Below are 27,523 nucleotides of genomic sequence, written 5' to 3'. Positions count from 1 at the left end.
CACGGGAACGGGCCGATGCTTCACACTACGGGCCAAAAACCCCACGCCGGTGTCCGTTTGGAAATGGTAATTAAATATTTTATTAAATAATTTTTTAATAATTATATTAATTTATTCTAACTTTCTTAACTGTTTTTTTAGGCCAAAGAGACGGGACATCTCCCGTCTCTTATGGAACTTTACGAGAGGACCCACAAGAACAAGGCGGGCGTATTTGTAGATGGCAAGTCCGAGCAAATCTACAACGACGTAGTTGCTCGGGTTGAAGACCGCCAGACTCAGCTGACCCAGCAGTCTACCGACGGATTACCCGTCACCTTATCCACACTTGAAGTGGATAAGATTTACGAGGAGGTAAATTTTCAAAAAAATTAACTTTTATTATTCATTTAATTTAACTTTAAATATTTACTTACAATATTTATTTTTTGTTTTTAAGGTTGTCCCTAAAAAAAAGGGACGGACGTTGGGTATTGGTTCAGTCAATGATGTTCCGAGAGCGACATCGTCTTATGGTCAGCGACGGGATGATGAAGTCACGGAGCTGCGTAGAGAGTCCGCTCAGCTGCGTAACGAGTTGACCGCGACAAAATCTCGTATGGGTGGAGTCGAGGGCTTCTTGGACGTTATTGCGGCCACAAATCCGGAATGGGAGTCCATGTTGAGGAACATGCGACAACAACATCCCATTCATGGCGAGTCATCCGACGACGTACATAACGAGGCGGATGTTACGAGGAGTGATGAATTCTACCGGGCGATGAACGACCCTTAGTTTTTTTTTTGTTGTTGTATTATATAAATTCAAAACTTATTTATTTATAAAATATTTTCATATGAATTTATTTTTATTTTGAATTTTAATTTATTATTAAATTAAATAATTTTAATTATTTTTTAATTATATTTTAAAATTCTGTAAAATAATAAAAACGAAGTAAATTCGTAGCTAAAGTACGACCTCTTTACGTGGAAATCTTACGAGGAAATGACGAGAAACAGTTTACGAGTATTTTACGAGGAATTCTTTACGAGGAAATAACGAGGAAATGTTTACGACTATTTTACGAGGAAATAATTTCGTGGTTGTTACGTGTATTTTGCGAGGAAAATATTTCAAGGTATTTACGTGTAGATTACGAGGAACTGTTTTCGAGTTATTTACGAGGAATTGTAGCGACGTCCTTACGAGGAATTGTAGCGACGTCTTTACGACGAATCGTTCTACTTCGTCTTTACGACGAAATATATTCCTCGCTAAGTTACGACGAATTAGCGAGGAAATATGTGTTACGACGGACGTGTAACGATCAAACACGTTTCCTCGCTAATTCGTCGTAAAGCCTCTTTTGCGACGAATTAGCGAGGAAAACCGCCCTCGTTAAGATTATGTTTTCTTGTAGTGTAGAGAAGTGAAGGTCGCTCTCTATGCATGTTGAAAACGAAAGCTACAATCAACAACTTACCCCTTCGATGGGAGGGAGAGCTACTACGCCCAATTCCAAATCCTGGCCTGAATCTATATTGTTTATGTTTTCATGCATTTTACTAATTTTTATATATTTTTCAGAAAATGATAGCAAATTAGGATAATTTTATTCTTCTTTGTTTTTCAGTAAGTCAACAATTATGTTCTTTTGTACATTTTAAGGATAAAACTTTTTATTTTATACATTTAATGATATTTTTGGAGTTCAGCTAAAAAAACTATAAAAGTATTTATTAGCGGGAGATCTAGATAATCGATCCAAATCCAATGGTCAAGATTAAATATATATATCAATATATTACAATCAAAAACTTATCATGATCTATAATATCTCATATTAGTTTAGAAATTAGGTTTAGTTAAGTATATGCATATTGTAGTTTATATGTTAGATCTCCCAATATTTACCAAAAGGAAAATAAATTATAAATGAAAATGCAGCTATTATGGACAAATGTTGTTCATTTCGTTGTTTAATTATTTTATTATGAGACGATGAGTTTGATTAGGGGAATCATAAAACATAGGTTTAAGCAGCTTATCAAAGTTGTGTTGCAGCCTATGAAGAGACTACGCTGCGATCAAGAGAGCCACATTTTTTTTTTCTCAAAAAAAAAATGTTTACTAATCATTTAGCAATTGAATTTATTAATATGTTCGAAATATCAAACTGCGCATAGTTCGTGGGAATTTGGAAAATAAGATAATGAATGCAACGATGGCCACACGACAGGTGAGGGTCCGACAGAATCTTTATAGAAATTATGAATTATAGAAATTATGAATTACTAGACTAGATGCAAATGGGTTGACCCTTCCCACTGAGCTGGGAAATCTTACCTTTTTAGTTTATATAATTTAAAAGTCACTTAAATATCCAATCATGAGAATGATTAACAAAGTTAAAATCAGAAAGTGGGAAGCTAATCAAAAATAGGGACGTCGTTAGGCTTCTTATTGCATGCAACTGTGTAACAATAGCGATCTTGTTACCCATATGTGAGGGCAACATTATCGGGTCCCTTAGACACATATCTTAGTAATTAGAGGTCAAAAAATAAATGAAAAATACCGAGAAAGAATAGAAACGTTGGTTAATTAACAAGTTTTTGGACGCCTCCTTAATGTCACGCATCAGCATGGGAGATGTTATCTGAGGGTGTAGGGTTAAGTCCGATTTTGGTCTTGAAATCACTTTCATCTTCTTCCCTTCTTCTCTCTTGACGGCGATACCATTCGTCTCTGGTTCTCCGCCGATTGCAAGCCCAAGTCGAAACTTCTCTCGTTTATTTCGCTCAGTCCACACCGATCTCCGGCGATTGCAACCCCAAATCAAGGTTTGGCAATGGGTTTGAATACTTTGTTGGTGTAGTGGTTATTGTTGTAGTTTCAATAGGTATGGTGCTCATGTTTAAGTAAATCAATATGCTGTTGTGTTATGTGTAATGGTGTAATCACGTTAATGAACTCTTTGTAATGATCAATGCTGTTGTAATGTATCGGAATTGTAGTGACTCTAATGTGTATGAATATGCTATGTGTAATGTATCGGAAATGCATTGACTCTTGATTTTGTTGTTGTGTGAAAGTGATATGTGTGAAGAGGCTATGTGTAGTGTATCGGAATGCAATGTGTGAACATTGAGTTGTTGTGAAGACATAAAATCTTATATATCATTTAGCTTGAACCAAGTCCAAGACCAAGTGAACTTTCCCTCTGATATATATTCATTCAACATGTGAGCTTTCCTGCTTGATATATATTCATTCATTCGAGAACCTTTTTGTGGAATTGCTGAGTATTGCAAGTAAACATGTTATTGTAAGTTTAATCCACAAAGAAAACTCTTAAGATATATATAAAATATTCACTGAAACCTGTCACGTGCTATGATCTATCTCAATCACCTAGTAGATTCACTAGTACATCAGACCACAGTAGTCACATGCTCTAAAAGAAACAAACTATAGTCACAAGATGTACTCAATATCACGGAAGATTCACAAAATAATCATACAAGATGCACTTCTTTCACCACATAAGTATGAGACTTCTTCTCCCATTAAAAATATGCAAATCATCCCTCTTCTCCTCACTTTCATAACATTTTCTCTCTTTTATAAATTTTCAATGGCTTCTTCTTCCCATTATCATTACCACAAAGATGATGATGGTGAATTTGAAAACCCTGATTTTATTCGAGAACCAAAAGAGCAAAAAAACGTATTTTTATCGAGAGAAACCGGGAAGAATGCCACAAGAAGCTCTGGAATGATTATTTTAGCGAAACTCCAACATTCCCTCACAATTTATTTCGGCGACGGTTTCGAATGAACAAGACATTGTTCTTGCGTATTGTGCACCGTCTCTCTACAGAAGTAGAGTAGTTTCAACCAAGAGAAGATGCAGCCGGACGGTCTAGTCTATCTCCACTCCAAAAATGTACCGCAGTTATTCGTCAATTGGTGTATGTACGGGCTGATACAATTGACGAATATGTCCGACTTGGTGAAACAACAGCTCGAAAATGTTTGCACCATTTTACTGCCGGAATAATCCACTTGTTTGGCGATGAATACCTAAGACGTCCCACACCGGAGGATCTGCAAAGACTACTATATATTGGAGAACAACGTGGATTTCCAGGGATGGTTGGAAGCATCGACTGTATGCATTGGGAGTGGAAGAATTGCCCCACCTCTTGGAAAGGAATGTATTCACGAGGAACCGGAAAACCAACAATTGTGTTGGAGGCGGTAGCTTCATATGACTTCTGGATATGGCATGCGTTTTTTGGAGCTCCAGGTACTATGAACGATCTTAATATTCTTGATCTATCACCGGTTTTTGATGACATTATTAACGAAATAGCGCCACAAGTAAACTTCTATGTTAATGGTAATCCGTACCATTTGGCATATTATCTCACGGATGGTATTTATCCGAAATAGGCGACTTTTATTCAATCTATCCGACTACCACAAGGTGAGAAGAATTCATTATTTGCTAAAACCCAAGAAGCTGTGCGAAAAGATGTTGAGCGTGCCTTTGGAGTCCTGCAAGCTAGATTTGCCGTTGTCAGAAATCCATCTAATTTATGGGATAAAGACAAAATAGCAAATATTATGAGAGCATGTATCATACTCCATAATATGATTGTCGAAGATGAACGATCATCATTCACTCAGTATGACGTTGATGAATTTCAAGAAAGAGAAGAGGTGGAAAAATTTTCCTTCAATATGCCTTCAAATCTCGGCAATACAATTGATCGTCGAACGAGCGTTCGGAATAGACAAGCCCATCAACATTTAGAAAATGATTTGATTGAAAAATATATGGGATAAATTTGGACATCTTCCAAATAACATATAATTTATAAGTTTCTATGAATTGAATAAAATGTTTGTTTGCTTTTATTTATTATGATGTTTGTAATTTTTTTTTTTTTTGAACTTTGTAATTTTCTTATGTTTTCAATTTTAATGTTAAACTTCTCTTTTATATGTTTTATTTAAAACTTTTCTTTTATATGTCATTACTTATTAAAATAAACAATTAATTTACTTAGAGACAAGAAAAGTCCTACCAATAATCTACAATTTTTGGATTGTCCTTAGCTTTGTCTCTTAACATAAAAGTAATAATAAAATATGCTAAGGACTCAAAAATTAGTCCTACCAATAATGTTGCCTTGAGATTTCACTTCCGTTGTCTCTTTCGCGATTTTCTCTTCGAGACAAGACATCCCTCTCCCATCTCCTTTTATTTGTAAATATTATAGTATTGTTTTCCATTCACATACTCTGCCTTTAAAATTTAATAACATTTTGAATCAAAAGGCAAAAATTAGTTCAAAATACTCCATCCGTTTCTAAATAAGCGTCACTTTGACATATTTTACACAGATTAAAAAAGTGACGGAAATATATGTAAGTTGTTATTAATTATACATTTATGACCAATAGTATTTGAGATAAATAAAATTATTTATAAAATCAATGCAGTTTTCAATTAATTTTCAGCTGGAAGTAAATATAATTTACATTGAAATTGTTTTTTTGTAACAAGAAAAAAAAGTTTAGATGACACTTATTATGAAACAGATGGAATATATAACTGTGTAGCTTTAGCTTTAGCCTTTAGGTAATTAAAACATACTAAAATAAATATATAAGCCATTGATACATCATCAGTTGAAGTTTCTTTAGTACAATTATTTATATTTATCGTCTTTTCAACTAAAATAATCCATATTAAGTAATATAATTGTTAGCAACAAAAAAATATGATTGTATTATATTAAACTATCAAGGAACACAAAATTTGATAACCCAAAAAAAATCTTAGTTTTCCTAGAAGACAGTCATATTTAAATTTACTAGGAATTTGTGTGTTTATATTTTGCTTTTTCGTTGTTGTATTCTTTATTCATATGTTTGTGTGTTTTTCTTCGTGTTATAGTTAGGCTTCGGAAATTAGGCATCCTCCTCACTAGGCTTCTAATTGAACTTAATTCTTCAACGTGACTGGGCTTTTAGTTTTAGGCCCATTAAAAATTAAATTAAAAGAACCGCGTTGACTTCTGATCTCAAAAGACAAACTATTTGATTGCGAAAAAGTTAACCTGGGGAGAGGCATGGCTCATACCTCAGGGAGTCAGTGTAGTATCAACTATCAAGCGTGACTTTTTATCATCAGATATTAACTTATAGTATTAGACAAATTGAGTTTTATTTAGTAGACAAAAAGGAAAGCCTACCAGGATTGTAAAATGACTATAGTATATTATATACTCACTCAAACATATATTTCTATACCTACTTAGTATTTTTATTGTTGTTTTGATGGCATGACGCATACCTTGTATCTTGAAAGAAATTAGCAGGTAAGAACTTCAGTGTCGTGAGTTGTTTACTTTAAAATAGCACTGATTGTTTGAAGATTAATATACCTAGAAAATGAATTGATTCAACTTTACTTGTATGTGTATTAACATGTGTCCATTGATGAGGTACATAGTCGTTGACAAAATACTAACAAACAAGTTGACAAAAAAAGATTCTTTAGGTAAACCAGTCATTCGTATTCTTCTTTCTTTTAAAGAGAAATTACATGTTTAAATAGAAATTACATGTTAAAAAAAAAAAAAAAAAATTACATGTTTACCACTTTCATGCTACCGCTTTTCATTTTTACCACCACTAAAGTGACATTTTCAAAAATATATTCTTCGTTAAATGGCAAAAGACTCTTATTTCTATGTTCTTTATGTATATAATAAATAAATATTTAAATAGATAAAAATCTAAAAAAATAAAAAAAAAATAATTTTTTTAATATTTTTCAAATTATTCTATTTCAAAATTCAAACCCTAAACTATAAAACTCTACTCTAAACCCTAAACCATCAATCCTAAACCATTTTTTTTTGAAATACGAACCCTAAACCTTATACCATCAATCCTAAACCCTATTTGTTTTTGAAATACGAACTCTAAACCCTGAAACATCAACTCTAAACCCTAAACTCCGAAACATCAACCCTAAACCTTAAAACATCAACTCTAAACCCTAAATCATCAACACTAAACCCTAAAAAGTAAACTCTAAACCCTAAACCCTAAACCCTAAACCCTAAAAAATTAACCCTAAACCCTAAAACATCAACACTAAACCCTAAACCTTAAACTCTAAACCCTAAATCCTAAACCCTAAACCCTAAACCTTAAACCCTAAAACCCTAGAGTTGATGTTTTTGGGTTTAGATTTGAAGGTTTAAGGTTTTAGGGTTTAGGGTTTACGTTTAGGGTTTAGAGTTGATGTTTTAGTGTTTAGATTTGAAGGTATAGGGTTTTAGTGTTTAGGGTTCGAATTTCAGAAAAATATACGGTTTAGGGTTTAGGGTTTACGTTTAGGGTTTATAGTTAATGTTTTAGGGTTTAGATTTGAAGGTTTAGGGTTTAGAGTTGATGTTTCGGATTTTAGGGTTTAGAGTTGATGTTTCATGGTTTAGGGTGTATAGTTGATGATTTAGGGTTTAAAGTTGAATTTTTAAGTTTAGATTTAGGGTTTAGGGTTTACGTTTAGGGTTTAGAGTTGATGTTTTAGGGTTTAGATTTGAAGGTTTAAAATTTAGGGTTTAGGGTTTAGAGTTGATGTTTCAGGGTTTAGGGTTTAGAGTTGATGTTTCATGGTTTAGGGTTTAGAGTTGATGTTTTAAATTTAGATTAGTTAACCATATATTTTTTTTTGTCGAAGTTAATTAAAAGGATATAAATGTCTTTTGCCTTTCAATAAAGACGAAGGTAAAATTGGTTAGTGTAAACATGAAAAGTGGTACTTTGAAAATGATATTTTTGGCAATTTCCGTTCTTTTCATCACTCTATCATTTACTTGCTAAAAGATTCTTTTCATAAAAGAATTTGGCATTATACATGCTTGTGATTAGTCGGATCAATTACCAGTTCTGGGGGAGTACCAAGTGATTATAACGTGATCCCACATCAATTACATTTAAAACATAGTCTCTTGTGTTAGTCTTCTCTCTCATACCAAAAATAAGTAATCATCTCCATATTTTTAGTCACTATTTATACCCTTTTCTCAGGACATCTCAACACTCATTTTCGAACAGAAGAAAATATACACAATGGCTGTCAATTACGAGGACCAAGCCACATTGTTCAACTTCGTTGTCAAACAAGGTAATGGTGTGAAGGGTCTGATAGACTCTGGCATGTCTCGTGTTCCACAGCCTTTCGTCCAACCTCTCTCTGAGCGAATCGCGACCCCACATGCCCGTACGTGTGAAGCTGCCCAGCCAATCGATCTTTCCCAGCTAGACGGTCCACGCCACAAGGAGGTGGCCAAACAGATCACTGAAGCTGCTGAGACACTTGGCTTCTTCCAGGTAAGTAATGGCATAGACATAGCAGTTTTAGTGTATAATATTTTCTATTCTTGCAATATCATTAACCAAACCCCAAAAAAGAAAGGAGCAATAAAATATATGTATGCGTGTGAATATGTATACTTGACCAGGATACCGACGTTAGATACATAAAACAAAAAAAATAATTATATTTAGTATGTTTAATATATCAGCCTCTTACAAAATGCATCCTTAATAAAAGTAGATATAATTTGTGGAATAAATGAAAATGGCAGGTGGTGAACCATGGTGTTTCGGTGGAGCTGCTTGAATTGCTAAAAACGTCGGCTCATAAGTTTTTTGCACAACCTCCTGAGAAGAAGGCGATTTACCTAAAAGAAGTGAGTCCAAGCAAGCTAGTTAAGTACGGAACGAGCTTCGTACCAGAGAAAGAGAAGGCCATTGAGTGGAAGGATTATGTGAGCATGCTTTACACCAATGACCACGAGGTTCTTCAACACTGGCCTCCACAATGCAGGTATATATATATAGTAAAAATATTTCAATTGTGTTATACTAATGCAGGTATATATGAAAATTATTTTAGTAGAGCATGCTAATTTGAACTGAGATGGCAAGTAAACTATTTATATGAGAGATATTCATCAATTTAATCACTGAAGTTAGTTTTAAATTATAAACTCGTGAAAGTTAAGGTATATATTGTATATGTGTGACAGAGAGGTGGCACTTGATTTCCTAAAATCATCTATGGCAATGGTGAAAAGAGTAGTTGAAGTTTTGATGGAGGATGTAGGAGTGAGACTCGAAGAAGAGAGAATGAACCGTTTGATGGGGACTAAGATGGTCAACATGAACTACTACCCAACCTGTCCTAGCCCCGAGCTCACCATAGGCGTCGGTCGTCACTCGGACATGGGAATGCTGACCGTTTTATTACAAGACGGCATTGGTGGTCTCTACGTTAAACTAGACAACGGTGACTGGGCCGAGATCCCTCCTCTCGATGGAGCTTTAGTCATTAATGTTGGCGATACTTTGCAGGTTTCTCATCGTTAAAAATACCTTTGAAAATGAATGTCTGAAACCATATATATAATGCATATATAAAAATCTATCAACAGATTCTAAGCAATGGGAAGTACAAAAGTGCTGAACATAGGGTTCGAACCACAAACATTGGATCGAGAGTCTCCGTACCAATTTTTACCGCACCTAATCCCTCGGAGAAGATAGGTCCGTTGCCGGAAGTGGTGAGGCGTGATGGGGTGGCTCGTTACAAAGAACTGTTGTTTCAAGACTACATGAACAACTTTTTCGGCCAACCACATGACGGCAAGAAATCTCTCGACTTTGCTCGTGCCGATTGATATATTCTATTATCACTTTTATCAGTTTCTACGTGCCAAATTAACTAAAATGTGCGAAGTTGTTTCTTTTTCGAGAATTCGGTCAAAAAAAACCTCAACTTTGCACGAATTGCCAAAATAAACATGAATTTTTGGGCTGACCAAAAAAACACCAAACTTTCATTGACTTTAAAATTAATTAACAATGTTTTCGCTGACTTGCCAATTTAGCACACCGTCAACAAATTTAACAGAAATATTTGACGTCGTTTATTGTTGGCGTTAAGTGAAACGACGTCGTTTTACATGATTTGAAATTAAAAATATGTAGACCCCTGGATTCGAACCCAGGTTGTTTGGTCGAATAGCAAGGTCTTTTACCACTAGGCTAGTGGAACTTTCAATGTTCTTACTAAGAGCATGTTTATTGGTAAAACCCATTTAAGGGTTCTTAGTGAATTTTTAACTCTTAAAAGTGAGATAAGAAACTTGGTTAAGAGACACTTAATTATAGTGGTTTAATGGTAGTTTCTTAACAAAGGTTCATACCAATAAAAAATATTAAATTTATTTTTAAACATAAAATTTTAAACAAAGATTAAATTTATTTATTAAATAAAACAAAGTCAAACATAACATTTAAACATAGATTTAAAAAAAAAATAAACATTATTTAATTAAAGATAAAATTTATTTTTTAAAAAAAATTGTAAAAAATAACATTTTAAATATATATTTTATCATCAATTGATCCTTCGAAATTGTTTTGAGAAAAAGATGAGATGAAAATTGTTTATAAAAGTTGTTTACAAGATAGAAATTGTTTTAGATTTAGATGAATATTTCGAACATGAGAAGGAAAAACATGAGAAGGAGAAAGAAAGGAAGAATATAAGAAGAAAAAACAAAGGCTTGTGAATACACTTTCATTACAAGATATTATTTACACAAGTTTGTGAATACACGATCATACAATCATTATAAAGGTCTTTCATTTCTTGACCGTGAAACATTTTCAACGTGACCACAACAATACAATATATACATGTGCTAACCAATATCTGTGATAGAAGAAAACAAGACAACAAGAAGAGAGGCTCCAGTTCGAGGAGGCAGAGAGGCTCCAGTTCGAGGATGCAAGTGTGGCACCTTACGCCTTCCAGAAGCGTTCTTTAGCTCAGCTAAGCTAGTATGAGAATACACTTCTTCAAAAGAATTAGCTTGTCCAGTGGCTCCAGGAGGCAAGGAGGCTCCAGTTCCATGAGGCAGAGAGTTCGAGGAGGCAGAGAGGCTCCAGTTCGAGGAGGAAGAGATGTTCCATTTTCAGGAGGTGAGGAAGTTCCTGCTCCAGATGTCCGACCAGCTCCTTGGAAAGAATAAGCACCACGACGAGGAGCACCCATAACCTGCAAATATTTTACCAATCTAATTAAATTTTAGATGTTTACCAAAAGAGACACCACATAAACTACTAAGAAAATATATATTTATCAACATAGCCACAAGAAAGGGATGATAAAGTTCTGTGTTCTTCAGGTAACCAGTTTGAAAACAAGTTACAGTCTTTAAGATACTTCTAAAAAGAAATAATCCAACACGAGAAAATCAGCTTTTGAAAGCAAAAGAAAAAGACACTAATGCTTGACTTAATAATTGAAACATGGATGATAAGAATTACATGAGGACAATTGAAGTAAAAAACAAAATTCTGTAAACTACAGATGTTCTGACCAGACACAATAGCATCAAAATAATGAGAAAACAGAAAAGAGATGTGTACGCTGGAGAAGCGTGGTCAACTCTTCTTGCTGAAACTTACAATCAGTCCTCATCAGAATAGGATTGCAATGCAGATATGGCATCATCTTCAAGACAATTGTACAGCGTAATCTACATCATAAGAGAGACACACCAATGACAATATATGCGATCCATGACTCAACCAAGATAGAGCAATCAAGTTTATTAGATAATGAAACCATAAACTCAAGCTAGTCTTAACACAGATAAAGCCATAAACTTTCACACAATCTCCAACACTAAAAAGCTTATCACAATCCGCAATGTGTATAGAAGGAACCCATCAAGCAAAGTTTCAATTTTTCGGACAAGTGAATCGACAACATCCCAAAACAGCAATCACAAACCCCAAAATCAGACAACCCCCAAAATCAGACAAAACAGCAATCACAAACCCCACCAAAACCTAAACAGACCCAGAACAATAAAATGAGAAGACTTTAACCTTATTTCTACCAGCAGTGACGAAGACATTGAAGAAACGAGAATCAAAGAAGTTGAAAACAACATCATGGACTCAAAACTCCGATCCTTGGTCGCCGACCTCATCTCCCTCCCTATGCCGACGATCGCCGCCGTAACCGGCCACGCCTCCGCCGCGGGGTTCATTTTCTCGAGCGGAAACAGAGAGAGAGATAGAGAGAGACGGAAGCAACGACACGTGCACAGTAAGAGCCGTCCATTGGTTCTCTTAATCAACGGACGCCTCTTGTGTTTATTTCTTTTTTTTTTTTTTAAAATTGTAATTACCCTAAGATACTTGCTTAAGATTCACCAGTAAACATGCTCTGACATGTTTACTTTTATGTGGTACTGATTGAATATAAAAATATTCTCTAAAAACTTAAAAAAATCTTTAAAATTCCAAAAAATTGAAAAATAAGAATTTTTTTATAAAATCAATTTTGAAATTAAAATTGAAAATAAATTTTATTTTTCTTTTTAAAAAATAAAAACTCTTCCAAAATTTTCTATAAAATTAAAACGAACTTTAAATTCCAAAAAATTGAAAAAAAAATAAAGAAATTTTTTATAAAATTAATTTTGAAATTAAAATTGAAAATAAAATTTTATTTTTCTTTAAAAAAAAAAAAATTTATATTTCTTAAAAAAAAAAAATCTCCCAAAATTTTCATAAAACTAATTTTGAATTAAAATTAAAATATTTTTTTTTCTTTAAAAAGTCAAAAAGTTTCCAAAATTTTCATTTTTTTAAAAAAATTCAATTTTTTAAAAAATTATAATAAAATGCAAAAAATTAAAGTTACAATTATCAACTTTTTATGTGTGTATAATTAATTTCAACTTTTAGCAAATGTATTAAAAAAATTGAAAATTTTGAAAGATTTTTTATTTTATGAAAAGAAAAAATAAAATTTTATTTTCTATTTTAATTTTAAAATAAATTTTATAAAAAAATTCTTTATTTTTTCAATTTTTTTGGAATTTTAAAGATCTTTTTAAGTTTTTAGAAAATTTTGGAAGAGTTTATTATTTTTAAATAAGAAAAATAAAATTTTATTTTTTAAAAATAAAAATAATTTTTTTTTAATTTTAATTTCTAAATTAATTTTATAAAAATCTTCTTTATTTTTTAATTTTTTGGAATTTTAAAAATCTTATTAAGTTTTTAGAAAATTTTTTATATTTAATATGTACCAAATAAAAGTAAACATGTTAGTAAGTACGTTGAAAGTGTCAGTAGCCTAGTGGTTAAATACCTTGTCATTTGACCAACTAACCTGGGTTCAAATCCAGGGGTCTACATATTTTTAATTCTAAAATCAATAAAAGTTTGATGTTTTTTTGGTCAGCCCAAAAATTTATGTTTCTTTTGGCAATTCGTACAAAGTTGAGATTTTTTTTGGGCCGAATTCTCTTTCTTTTTTATGTTTGTTCGAACCTAATAAATAAATGCTTCCTTCTTCGTTTGCACTCCATAAAACGTGACGCAACTTTATGAAATTTTCTTGCATATTTTAGCTGCATGGTTGAGTCTTCTAAACCAAAATTTCTAAAGTGCTAGTCTGACCTAACTAATGTTTATCATATGATTTTATTTACCCCTGGAAGGATTTCCAATTTATATATCAAGACTTATCTTCTCATTTATTAAATTTTTTTTTTTGAGAAAGGGTTCTTTTAATTAATTTGAACTTACTGTTTTCATTTTTCATTCGTTTTAATGGCATACTATATTTTCGGTTTAGACGTCTAGCCGGTTCTATCTAGATCGTACACAATCTTTATTTGACTATAAAAAAGGAAACGACAATTATATTGAGAACTACTAGATCGTTTTATAGATGCGAAATGTATGGTGCTTTTTTAAGGAAGTCGGTCTGGCATAAGCGGTAAAGTTCTAAACTTTTCTAGTTTTTTTTTTTTTGATTATACACAGTTTCCCCAACGACTTCCTAGGCCCAAGAGACTAATCTGTGTCGCTGCGGCCCGAATGTGAAATCTGCAGTGGCCGGGAATCGAACCCAGGTGGCGGTACTCACAGCTGTAAGCCCTTTACCACCAGAGCTAGACGCCCCGGTTAAAAACTAAACTTTTCTAGTTATGACGTGGGTGTGTTTAATTTGATTAATTTCAAACATTGTGACGTTGAACGTTTTACAGAATTTCAAATCTCGTGCCATTGTCTGTTGACATTTTCCTTTCTTTGTTTAACGAGTTGGAGTATAATTTTTTTCAGTTAAACTCAACCAAAACTCTTAACTGGGATCCGAATAATTCAACGATAAATGACGTTTTTAAATAAGCATAGAGGCGTGCCTACAAAAAGTCACTCATCTCTGCTCCCGATTAATATGATTTTCTTAGGATTCCAAAATTTAAAATAATTTCTAGTCTAGTGATTTAGATTTATTTAAAATATAAATATTTCCACGAAAGTCGAGTAAATCACCTTCTGAATTCATATATTTTTTCAAATGACATAATATAACATATTTACGTAATAAACTTATTCTTTTACAATGTTAGATTTGTGTATTTAGTGAAATTGATATATCATATTAGAAAATTGTTTTCATAAGGTTATTTTAAAACTTGTCTTATATCCTAAAACCCTTCGCACACTGAATAAGCTAACTCTATTATCAATTCAAAAGATTACCTTTCTCGTACGCATATCTTGCATTAGTATTATGTATGATCATAACGTTTGTTATGTTATGTATGGACAACATCAACGGTATTTGTTTCACACTAGCTAGTCCCAAATCATATTAATTATCCTGCTACAATAGTACTTAAATGTAACTTTGTCTTCTACAATCCACGTTGGGATCAAATCAACGACCCATTATGATTTTGTCTATTACCTCGTATCTCCCTCTCTGGGTAAAGAATTGTCTATACTAAGATTAGTCATCGCATTTTACATCATTGTTTGGCGTCCCATCGCATGTATTCTTATACGTACAAATACTTCTTATATTTTGGAGCATGATCATATACGAGAACGGTCCAAACTCTTGAAGTATATAACAATGGTTTATAAATATAACATAAAATATATGCAGGTGTTTTGGTCTATTATTCACGGTGATTCCTTTTCGTTATAATCATCGTATAAATGATGCCAAAAGATTACGGTTTATAATATAATAAATGGAGAAGAAGATGTCCAACATGAAGAATTTGGGGTCAACCATTGGTCAATAGTTTAATTATTCTTTGACTTGACCACCCGCCACGAATTGACTCTACAAATGTAAACAGGGATCCTATTCGTTCAAATCCCTGTTCGGGAACGCGCTAGCCGGTCGGGTTGGGCCTAGCGCCTAAAGAGAAAATCGGGGATTAATCGGAAATTATACGGGGTAGAATTTTTAGATGGTTTACTATGTTATAAAACATGTTAATCTTTAATTGTGTATAACATTAATACATTTTCATGTTTAAGATTGTATAAAACACATAAATAGAATATATAAACTTAATATAGTGTAATTTTTATCAAAATTATGAATATAAATGATATTTATAAAATTTTAGATCAAATAAAAAAAAATATTATTAAAAAAAAAAAAAAAAAGATTAGGCGGCCGCCTATGCGGCTAGGCGGTCATTTAGGCGGTTTAGGCGGAAAAGATCGGATATCCGATTTTTTAAACCGATTTGGCATAAATCAGGGCGGAAGAGTGACGCGTAGCGCCTAGACGACCGCCTAGGCGGTTAAGCGGCCGATTTTTAGAACAGGGGTTCAAATTGTGAATGTTCTCCTATGTTTGGTATATGAAATGATTTAAGAACTTCACTTTGTTTTTCTGGTTCCCCATTTGCTACTTCTCTTTTGCATCAAATTTACTTCAGTACTATAAATTTAAAGTTTTTTTTTAATGATTAATCTAGACTATTCCAAATCTTATTTAAGAACCGGTTCTTAGCTTTTTTAGAAAAATGTTAGGAGACGGTTTCTTATATTCCGCTAAGAACCTTAAGAACCTCACCCTAAAAACTCTCATTAATCATACTCTTAGGCCCAAACAAATCCTTAAAAAGAAGTGAAACCCAGTGGATAAATTTTTTTCTAGGCTTTGAAATAAGGTAGAGATTCTATTTTCTGTGTGGCCACAAAACAAAGGGGATAACGGCGAATTCATGCCCACAAAGTGAAATTATGGAAATTCCATACATGTACATACAAGACTCGCTTTATCAAACCTCCACCAAAGAAAAATTTGAATCTCATTCCCAATCTCTGATAGTTAGTGCGTATCTCTGCTTTGACCTTAACTCTGTTAGAGTCACTCTAACCCGTGAGTCACCGTCAACGGCGTTAACACCCCAGCAACAGTTAATTAAAACGGTGTTGTGTTCATCTTGATTTTTCTCTTTCACAACACGGGAAGTTTCAGTGAATAAAACAACCCATCTATGAATAAACACCTGACATATGTTATGAACCACTCATCAAACTCTACTGTATCAATGAATAAAACAACCCATCTAAGTCACAAGAATATCAAATTGGGTACTTCATTTAGGAACATTTTAGCAATGATTGTATCTGACAATATCTTGCAACGACCATCCTTGAAACAACTATGTACATCGTGAAAGGTCTTCACCATCCATAGACCCACTGATTCTTCATAAGAACAATATATTCTCCAAGAACACGGGATTTCACCTTCATCCACTTCGACACCACATTTAGCCTCAAATTTCACTCCTCCCCATCTAGTGAACTGAACATTCCATCCTCCTTGCAAAGCGTACTCCAACACTGCTTCCCTAAACTCTTTAACACTATCAAATACTTGCCTTATATGTAACTCGACACTGCCTTTCCTCCATCTATCATAAGGATTCCCAGTTTCTTCTTCGTCACAGTCAGAGACAGGAGGATTATCTTGATAATTTTCATTATCCTCATCCTCACAAATCCCAGCCATAACTGATTCAACTCGTGTCTCCTCTTCAAACTCGTTTTTAGAATCTCTTTTTGTGTCACCTCTTCCTTTAGGAGCATTGTTGTTTCCTGTGTTAGTGCTATCAACATTTTTATGTTCCTCTCTCGCATCATCAGTGCTCTCATGCTCCATGTAAATGTCGATGTATTTATTCCAATAAAAACTTTGACACATCTTCTGAAAATTATCAGTAACCACATTACCAATGATCTTCAGATCACTTAAATCTTCATTCTGAAACTTATACCAAAACCTTTGCCCATATAGCGAGATAGGAATTTCCTTCATCAAATCAGTGAACAACTTATGTGGCTGCCCTACAAGGATATGTGAATCACCTCCATTGTAAGTTACTATACCACCTTCATGAGTTTCAAATCTCCCATTAAAGCATACTTGAAAGGTTACGTCTGAATCACTGAAAATCCAGAATAGCGATAGAAGATTACAACAAATACAAACTTATTACTTGATAAACTTGACAATCAATAACAATTACCTCATGTTAGGTAAAACCCTTATCTGCTTGAGGAAGAAGAACATGACGACACAATGAATGATTGAGGAAGAAGAGAGAGAGTTAGGGTTTTAATCAACAATTCTGAAAAGGCGTTGTTTATTTTTTATTAACCGTAACTGAGGTATTAACGCCGTTGACGGTGACTCTCACAGGTTAGGGTGACTCTAACAGAGTTAAGGTCAAAGCAGGGATACGCACTGACTATCAAAGATTGGGAATGAGATTCAATTTTTCTTTTGGTGGAGGTTTGATTAAGCGAGTCTTGTATGTACATGTATGGAATTTCCATAATTTCAATTTGTGGGCATGAATTCGCCGTTATCCCCAAAATAAAGTATAGTAAATTGCCATTAAATCCGGTTCGTTTAACTTTCCAAAATCCACCAACCACCACACAACCATCTTATGGTTATATCTAAGACTATGTGCAATGGTTATATCTAAGACCATGTGCAATGAGAGCGTTAGAAATAATTATTCAACTGTTGATTCAAGTGTAGTTAAAACAACATAAAGTGGAGACCACAATGTGATATGGGTAAGTTTTTACCAGTCATACAAAACTGATAAATGTTAGGAAAAATTTCATGTTTACAATTTTTATGGTACTACTTTTCATCTTTTCTACCAAGGGATGCTTCAAGAAGGTTTCATCGATTGAAGTTAAGAATGGAGAGTCTACTTCTTTTTGGTATGACCAATGGTGCAATATGGGGCGCTTGAGGGACTTATTGGGAGCTAGAGGCTATATTGATATGGGAATACCAGAAAGTTCAACAGTAGCTGAGGCTCTGCAGAAGCACAGAAGGAGGAGGCATTGTATTGTGATTTTGAATAAAGTTGAAGAGGAAATTGAAAGGCTGAAGTCTGAGAGTATTCAAGCTGAGGATATTGTTGTATGGAGAAATAAAGCAGAGAGTTACCGGCCTACATTCTCATCAAATAATACATGGATTATGATTCGCAAGGAGTATATATTGCAAGATTGGAGCAAATGTGTCTGGTTCAAACATGCTACACCAAAGTATTCGTTTCACTTTTGGACAGCAATGTTGGATAGATTTTCGACTTGTGACAGAATGTTGAAATGGAATCCAGCCATCAATCCAGTAAGAAATCATATGTTCTTCTCTTGTGCATACACGAGTCAAGTATGGCAAAAACTGATGAGAGGGTTGCTTTGTGTGAGATATACTGAACGTTGGGGAGATATTGTTGAGCTAATGCTTGATCATAGTCAGGATCGGGTGAAGCTATTTCTGATAAGATATGCATTTCAAGCAGCAGCTCACTCAATCTGGAGAGAGAGGAATTGTAGAAGGCATGGAGATAAACAGCTTCCACACACTTTGCTAACTAAAGTCATTGGCAAGAATGTGAGAAATAGGTTGTCCACCATTCGGCGCCAAGGAGAACAGAAGATGGAGAAGGGGTTACAAATGTGGTTTGGCACCGCCTTAACTTGGCTACCTCCGCCTCTACGCCGCCGGAACAACACCATCGAAATCCTCGTTCGTCGGAGCTCAGTAACTGACAAGCCTCCAACGAACCCATAACCGTTCTTCACCGCATTGTCTTCACGCCGGCGAGTTCAATCGATCACCGAGATCTCCACCGACTTTGAATCACTTCAAACCCTAGACAAGCGAACCGAGAACCACTGCTTTTCTTCCCTTGAAAGTCGTCACCATCGCCGGAGAGCTTCATCGTCTAACGATATCTCATCCGCAGTGACCCAAACACCCACCTTAACGGCAACCTCACCGAACTTGACACAAATCGAACTAGTAACCTTAACCCAAAGGACACCGGGTTTCTAAGCGGCAACGTGGAGCTTTGCAAGCCTCCACTCTCCGTAACTAAAAGTCGGCGAAGGCGGAGCTGAAGGAGACTTCCCTTCCCGGAAGCTAAAGACGGCGACAGTGGATCTGAGTAAGCCTCCACCTCCCACGTAAAACCGACGACGACGGAACTAGATTAGCTTCCATCTCCCGGAAAAACACCACAACTGAGCATGCAAGGCGCTCCCTCTCCACCGTGGACCTCCAATCGAGCGCGTCATTACTCCCAGAGCCGAGCCACCGTTAGCGATGGTTGCGGTACCAGAGCTCGAACAAGGCGGTCGTTGACAGGAAGGCGGAGAAGGGGATAAGAGGAACAACTTCGGCGAAAGAGAAAGGGCTTTGGTGACGGCACAGGCGCTCACGCGCCGGCCGTACGCCGGTCCCAAAGTAGATCTAGTTTCTCTCTCTTCTCTCTCTCTCAGTAGGGGTCAACGGTGACGTTCTAAAAAGGAGATTTTTAAAAAGTAATTATTTTTATTTTATTTTATTTAAATAATTAAAATTAAAATGTCTAAACCATTATCTCGTTTACAGGTGGAAGGAGAGGTTGTAAGGAGGCTCTCAGAGCATCAATATCCCTAAAACCCATTAAGGGTTTCTTAAAAAAAAAAAAAAAAAAAAATTGTCTAATTAAAAAAAAAAAATTAAAAAGCGCATCAATCGCGGACCACCACGTATCGGTGGGGTCCGCGAACAGTACAAAAAACTCACCACAATGGTCCTTATCTCATGTCTTTTGGGACGGATTTTTAAGTTTTCTGTGGGGCTCAAGGATTAAGAAATCCTTTACTATCTCCCGATATTGATGCTCTTAGAGCATAAATATCGCTGGTTTCTAAAGGAGGTTTTTGAACTGTTTGTGGGTCCCACTGACGCGTGAATCCCACAAAAATTTTAAAAACCAGTCTCCAAAATCACGAAATAAAGATAGGTCTTTGGGGAGTTTTTGCACTGTTTGCGGATCCCACCGATACGTGACGGCTCGCGATTGGTTTATTTTTTAATATTTTTTTTAGAAAACAAAAAGAAAAAAAAAGAAAAATTCTTAAGAACCCATTTTGGGGTTTTACCAATAATCATTGTCTTAGTACTAATTAAAGGACCGATTGATGTTTTTTTCTTAATTTTTTATTTTATTTATTTTCTTTAAATGTGTAGATTAGATTCCCACTAATAAAATCCCGCTGGACATGCTCTCAGTGAGCAGCGTATTAATCAAAAACTCTTCAGTGCCGTGAAAATTTTCTGCTTTTCATAAATAATAATTATGGGAGCATTATTGACAAAAATGGTAGCATTAGTGTTATTAATCCCATTCCCAATACTTTCTAGAGACAATATTTTCTTTCTAAAGACTTGACAATATTTTTCCACAGTATCTATGCAGACTTCTCCAATCTAAAGATTTAGTAGTCTCCCTCGCAGTTTGTTAACAGTTACACTTACACCTGTCAGTTTTTACCAGCAATGCAGAAGAAGAAAAACATTTAAATTATCATCATATGAGATTAAAGATATCATCTTTTTGGTCGAAAAACTTATTGTTGTATATATAAAAATAATTTAACTATAATAAAGTGAGTGTTTATTTCCTAATAATTAAAATTTTAATTTTTTATTTTATGTAAATATTGAAATAGCTAATATAATAGTTGGTAAATTTTGGGTTATTGACCCCTTTATATTTAAATTTGATATGCATAATTGGTACACTTTCGTATATAAACCAAATTATATCTAAATTATATATTTATTATACGCATAAAAATATCTTATTCAAAAATCTATAATGGCCTTGGTAAATAATTTATGGTTCTGCCATTGAAATCAACATGAAAAATCGGATATATCAAACTCTCAAAGTAATGAACTTTTTTCCTTTCAAAAAGAATAAATGTGACCAATTTAAAAAAAAATGTGGCAACAATTTAAAAAAATTGTTATTTGCTGAAAACCGTCCATTCCTATAATTTTTATTTTTTCTGGTTATAAATGATAGCGGGAAAATATATATCCAACTAGGATTTCTGGTGGGAACTAAACCAATCTAATTTGTTGTAATAAGAACAAAAATACTTGGATAAGAGAACTTAAAATAATGTTATTTGAAACTTTTTAACATATATTATAATATTAAAGAAAATATTTTAAAAAATTTGTTTAACCCTCTGTTAACACATTAAATAATCTCTTTCTAATTAATACATTAAAATAATAAATATTTATTTAAAATGTTACATTGTAAATATAAAACAACATTCTTTATAAAACAAAAATAAAATCTTAAAACGATATTCAGAGATATTAGTAGAGAGTATTACTGCCGGAGCTTAACTTGTAAGTATTGAAATAGAAATAGCTACCTTTTCGTGTTAAAGAGATAAACAATTGCCTCATTGTCCAAAATTAAGTTGAACTACAATAACTAGTAAAATCTTTTGGAGAAGTGAGAATGGAACTGAATGGTAATATTCGGTCTTGATTAGGTGGTTTTATCATTGTCAATATCGTAGAAATTGTAGAAAAGAAAAGTATAAAAATGTTCATGTTTCTCTTTTTCTTTTGTTCATCTCTCCAAGTTAAAATTTTGGGGGAAAACATACAAATCCTACCTTTACAAGCACGAAGTCGAAATTATATAGACGTTAAAGTCATGATGATAGATAAGATTATTTCTTCGTGGTCTAGAATATAATATGCAGACAATAATGATGAGCCTAGAATAGTTTTAATGTTTGAAAGTTGATACAATATAATCATCGTCAGGGTGTCAAAAGAAGCATGATTATTGGAGTATTCTTAGGGTGGAGTTCTTAGCGGAATACAAGAACCCGTCTCTTAACTTTTAACTAAAAAAGCTAAGAACCGGTTCTTAAATAGAGTTTTAAGAGCCGGTTCTTAACTTTTTTAGTTAAAAGTTAAGAGACAGGTTCTTATATTCCGCTAAGAACCCCACTTTAAGAGCATGATTATCGGGGGTTTTTACGGTGAGGTTCTTAGCGGAATATAAGAACCCGTTTCTTAACTTTTAACTAAAAAAGTTAAGAACCGGTTCTTAAAACTCTTATTTAAGAGCCGGTTTTTAGGTTTTTTAGTTAAAAATTAAGAGACGAATTCTTATATTCTGCTAAGAACGTCACCTTAATAACATCCCAATAATTATGCTATAAGAACCTCCAGTAATCATGTTCTTAAGCTCTCTCCTTAGCCTCTGCAGTAAACAAAGGGTAAAAGCGTCATATCGGGACCACATATACGAAGATACAAGACGCATTGATGCAAAAAGACTAATTCTAAATCTCAAGCCGGCAAGACTTTTTATGAGTCGGGTCATTGATTGATATGGATCAATAAGTCAACAAGAATGACTTGACCGAATCGGTTTATTATTTTAATGGATACACACCATGCAGAATCTCTTTATATAATCTCTAGAAGATTCTAATGTACGAGTCCTTAAAGCCAAACGAGAAAACAGTAGACCAAAGGCATGGAGGAGATGATGGGATCGTGGGACAAAAGAAGGGAAGAACAAGAAGAAGAGGAGGAACAAGTGTTAAAGCTTCCAGGGTTTAGGTTTCATCCGACCGATAAGGAGCTTGTAGGGTTTTATCTCTCTAAAAAAGTACTACTCAAGAAATCCAGCAAGATTGATGAGATCATCAGTCAAATCGATATCTATAAATTCGATCCATGGGATCTTCCTCGTAAGTTTTTTTCACTCATCACTTGTTCGTGTAACTTGTGTTCCAAACTGTTTAGCGTTTATTCTTATTACAAAAAGAAAATAGATATTCTTTTTTTTTTTTGAATGAATGTTAAATTTATTCATGCAAAAACATATTTACATCATGTGCAACTGTTTATAAATCAAAGAATCAGACTCATGAAACTAAGAACAAAATTCCTAAGTTAAAGATCCACTCTAGACCCAAACCATGTTGTAAACCCTCCTTCCATTTTCCCTCTACCTTGGAGTGAAAGCAGCCAAAGCCTAACAGTTTTATCTACAAGCTTTGCTAGACACTGAGCTTCTCTTTCTTGTTCACCATGTCGCTGAGCGTTGCGCTCTCTCCATATTGAGTGTACAGCTGCTTGAAAAACATACCGGACAAAGAAGTTTTTAATAGGAGTGAGCCCCAGTCTAGTGATGATCGCAACGAGTTGACTCCGGTCTGTGGTGTATCTGTTTTATAACAAACCCTCCGCAAGAGCCTTCCAGATCTATCTTGTGTACCTGCAGCCAAAGAAGAGATGTTCACGGGTTTCTTCAGCTGCATTACACAGAATGCAGGTCGCGTTTATCCCAGTGTGCCAAAGCCGCATTTTGTCTCCAGTTTGCAGTCTGTTGAGCGCACCTATCCAGACCAGGAAGGAGAACTTTGGAGTTGAATGGGTGAACCAGATGCCATTTCTCCAGTTGCAAGCTTGGCGACTGTGGTGAATCTGTTCCCAAGTTTTTTTTGCATAAAATTTATTTACAAATCTGCCTTCCTCTTGCTTCCACAGAGCAATATCGTCACCCTGATTCGCTGCTAACCGAAAAGACTATTTCATTCTCCACCTCATTTAAAATACTCACTTTGTGCCTTCTCCTTCTTCGCTGTCTACCAAGAACATCAGACACTAAGGCATTATCACCAATGCCTAAGTCAATCAGACCGCGATTACCAAGAGCAACTTTGAGGCAACCGAGCTTGGACCAGACATCATACCAGAAGGAGGTATGTTTCCCATTCCCAACTTCCATCCGAAGGAACTGTGTTGCAAGTTCTCGATGCTTGAGGAGTTTTCTACAAACCCATGAGCCAGAGGTTATAGTATTACTAACTGGCCAAAAGGATCCCTTCCCGATGAGATAGCAATGAATCCAACGGACTCATAACGAAGATTTTTCAGAGGAGATGCGCAATATTAGCTTCAAGCAGAAGACTGTGTTCATTTCCTTCAGTGTCCTTATTCTCAATCCTCCTTCACTTTTTGGCAAACATAAATCCTTCCAACAGACTTTTGCTTTTGATGTTTTGAGTTCCGGACCTGACCAAAGAAAAGCCGAACAGAGGCTCTCGATCTCCTTCAGACAACTACTAGGCAGGGTGAAAGCTTGCATCCAGAAGTTGGCCATACTGGTAATGACGGAGTTGATGAGTTGCAATCGACCAGCATGGGAGAGAAACCTTTCGGTCCAAGACTTCATGCGCTTCCTGATCTTCTCAACCAGAGGCATCTAGATATTTCATGCATGCTTGTGTCGTAAAGTTAACACACTAGCTATAAGCAAACGACCGAAACATAGTAAAAGTTGCCTCAGTTATGTTCAATCTAGGATCCTCCGATAGAGGAGGAGAGGTTGCCTCAGCTATGTTCAATCTAGGATGCACCGATAGAGGAGGAGAGTTAGCCTCAGATGAGCTCAATCTAGTTTGTGAACATAGCTGAGGCAACCTCTCCTCCTCTATCGGTGCATCCTAGATTGAACATAGCTGTTGTGGGACAAACATTCTCAGAGGAAACCCTGCGATTACTGGTACAAGGTGGTGCCAAGATGATTCGCTAAAAAAAGAAAAAATACACGAGATGAGTGTGGTCCTTAGTTTGAAGGGGGGAATGTGAGATACCAAACTAAGTCCCACATTGGAGAATTAGACAAGAAGTATCTAATATATAAAGAAATGTCTAACTCTAATTAGTACGAGACCTTTTGGCTTCTTCGTACATAAGAATATATATTCATACAGAAGAAGTAATAAACAATGAAAATACACAATGGAATTTTTTGAAATATAATTTACGTGCCCTAATAGATGTGGCTTATGTCACGTACGGGCTGGCTACTGATCAAAGGTGTGTTTGGTTTGAAGGCTCGACGCATACGGAGAAGGAGAGCTACTTCTTCTGCAAGAGAGGAAGGAAGTACAGAAATAGCATAAGACCAAACCGAGTGACTGGTTCCGGTTTCTGGAAAGCCACGGGAATAGACAAACCTATCTACTCCGATGGCCCCAGCAAAGCCGTGATCGGTCTAAAGAAGACACTGGTTTATTACATCGGAAGCGCCGGGAAAGGAAGCAAGACAGATTGGATGATGCACGAGTTTCGCCTCCCCACAGCCAATGACACTATCCCTGGTGGCTCCACCCACCGTAGCCCTACTCCGTCTTCCTTGCTACATGCTGTAAGTTTTAACCTACTCAATCATCATGAATTCATGGTTACATCTATTATGGTTGGCTACACGTTTTAAGCAAACAAATATTCATGAGCTTCGGTGTAGAATCTAAAAAATGTTCATGATTTGATTCATATGATATAATTTTGCAGGAAGTGTGGACATTGTGTCGGATATTCAAGAGGAATGCGTCTAGTAGAAAATACACTCCGGACTCGAAAGAATTAGCAAGTTGGGAACGCGTGAAGCCACAACAATCTAATAATCGCGAAGCAGCTTATATCAGTTTTGGTGACAATGAGAGTAGTACCAACAAGATCAACGTCATGGAAAGCAAAGAGAATAATGAGAGGAACGTTTTCCAGCTTCACCAAACGCCTCATCCACACCAGCCCATTCCCATGGAGTACACTAGTAGCACACAAGTGGATAACACAGTTCCACATATCTCAAACGATAATAACATGGACGATGTAAACTACGAGAACTGGGACGAGCTTCGCTCGGTTGTGGAGTTTGCTTTTGGCCCTTCCTCTTATTAGTTAGATGTCCTTTTACTAATTGATTACTATACATTATATAGTACTTGGACCTTGTTGCAAGGGAAATACTCTAACAATTATATATATACATGTGTATGGATCTCTTGTTGGGTATATGAATGTACCTGATAATATAGATAATATATATATATATATATATATCCATACACTATCCCCTATATATTATTTGAGAAGCATTACAACTTCTTTTTGTAGCCACATGTCATCACTAAAATGATTCTTAGAATCATTAGAGAAATATGTTGGTCCATCTAATTATATAATAAGTTTTTTTATTAAACTAACAATAAATTCATCATAAATTTACTTTATTATTTCCTTAAATAAAATTTACAAAATTGCCTAATGTGGCTAAAGTATATACGGCAATTAATGATTTTGAATAAAAAGATTTGATAAAAAATAATATATCTTCTATCATATTTGTTCAATTTTAAGCTATTAAATAAATTAAAAAACCACAATAACCATATAATAAAATTTTAGATTTTTATGTATATGTTATATTTTGAATTTTTACAAACGACTATAAATTACTAAAACTGTTAAAAGTCTCACATTCAAATTTTATGATCCACGGTTTAAAATTTTTGTAATGACAAAATACAAATGATTACAAAAATTATATAAGTAAAAAGTCTAATTTAATTAATTATTAAGATTAATATATATATATCGTTTTAAATTAAACTATAAACCATATAAAATACAATATTTTAGTTTCAAAATTTACTTTGAACAATTTTTTTGATAAAAGTTTTGAACGATCATTGACAACATATTTTTTAAAAAAATTATAAATTACTAAAATTATTAATCCCACAATAAAAAATTTGTTATCAGTAATTTAAATTTTTTTCTATAAAAGATACAAATGATCAAAAAAACTATACGAGTAGAAATCATCATTTAATAGACATTAATATTAAAAATATACTAAAATATATTATCTATGTTAGTATCATTTAAATTTAATAACATATCCTATCAAATATAAAAAAAAAATATTTTTTAGATTAATAAAATTAATTTATATGTTCGCACCAATTTAATTATATATTTAATAGTTACTGATTTTTAATTATTTAATATATACTTATTATTTCATAATATGTAAAAATATTTAATACATAAAATAATATATATATATATATATAATGTTGATTCCGCGCAAGGTGCGGATTTATTATTATTCTCCATTTTCCTACGACCTAGTATTTGCATGTATTTTGTTCTTGGTAACAAACCAATAGTTTTGTTTTTTTGCGTTAAATTAAGTAACGAGGAAATGTAGCCGAGCCCATGTTACAGAAGGCCATATCAGAAAGGATTTTAAAACCCAAAGGCAAAACCTTCTAAATGATGCGAGTCCAAAGCAAAAGCGGACTTAAACTATTGAGATATAGTCATATAGGACTTGTTGGTATGTTTGAGTACCCCATTTCCTCTTCTTCTTACGACCC

General features: G+C 34.3%; 4 protein-coding genes across 6 annotated transcripts; 3 read left to right on the top strand and 1 right to left on the bottom strand.

Moving 5' to 3' along the window:
• Window positions 1-7,660: 7,660 nt before the first annotated feature.
• LOC106386876 (scopoletin 8-hydroxylase) lies at window positions 7,661-11,203 on the top strand. Its single transcript, XM_013826693.3, has 4 exons — window positions 7,661-8,404; window positions 8,662-8,903; window positions 9,106-9,430; window positions 9,511-11,203. Exons 1-4 carry the CDS (start codon window positions 8,144-8,146, stop codon window positions 9,754-9,756), a joined length of 1,074 nt encoding a protein of 357 aa, XP_013682147.1. The 5' UTR covers window positions 7,661-8,143; the 3' UTR covers window positions 9,757-11,203.
• LOC106389839 lies at window positions 10,645-12,255 on the bottom strand. Of its 3 annotated transcripts, none has more exons than XM_013830183.3 (3): window positions 11,981-12,255; window positions 11,555-11,625; window positions 10,645-11,141 (listed from the first exon to the last, which is right to left on the bottom strand). In XM_013830183.3, exons 1-3 carry the CDS (start codon window positions 12,142-12,144, stop codon window positions 11,059-11,061), a joined length of 318 nt encoding a protein of 105 aa, XP_013685637.1. In that variant the 5' UTR covers window positions 12,145-12,255; the 3' UTR covers window positions 10,645-11,058. The 3 variants fall into 3 exon arrangements, with proteins under 3 accessions (XP_013685637.1, XP_013685635.1, XP_013685636.1); XM_013830181.3 differs by having other exon boundaries at window positions 11,516-11,625; window positions 11,981-12,250; XM_013830182.3 differs by lacking the exon at window positions 11,555-11,625 and having other exon boundaries at window positions 11,981-12,237.
• Window positions 12,256-18,194: 5,939 nt separating this feature from the next.
• Window positions 18,195-19,040, top strand: LOC106384679. Its single transcript, XM_013824610.1, has one exon. The coding sequence runs from the start codon at window positions 18,195-18,197 to the stop codon at window positions 19,038-19,040; it is 846 nt and encodes a 281-aa protein (XP_013680064.1).
• A 3,315-nt stretch (window positions 19,041-22,355) lies between these two features.
• Window positions 22,356-26,248, top strand: LOC106386122 (transcription factor JUNGBRUNNEN 1-like). Its single transcript, XM_013826011.3, has 3 exons — window positions 22,356-23,035; window positions 25,190-25,503; window positions 25,650-26,248. The coding sequence occupies exons 1-3, from the start codon at window positions 22,819-22,821 to the stop codon at window positions 26,037-26,039; spliced, it is 921 nt and encodes a 306-aa protein (XP_013681465.1). The 5' UTR covers window positions 22,356-22,818; the 3' UTR covers window positions 26,040-26,248.
• Window positions 26,249-27,523: the final 1,275 nt, after the last annotated feature.

This window comes from Brassica napus, chromosome C5, assembly GCF_020379485.1.
Source record: "Brassica napus cultivar Da-Ae chromosome C5, Da-Ae, whole genome shotgun sequence".
Taxonomy (NCBI): domain Eukaryota; kingdom Viridiplantae; phylum Streptophyta; class Magnoliopsida; order Brassicales; family Brassicaceae; genus Brassica; species Brassica napus.
This window is presented reverse-complemented; position numbering and strand designations above follow the sequence as displayed.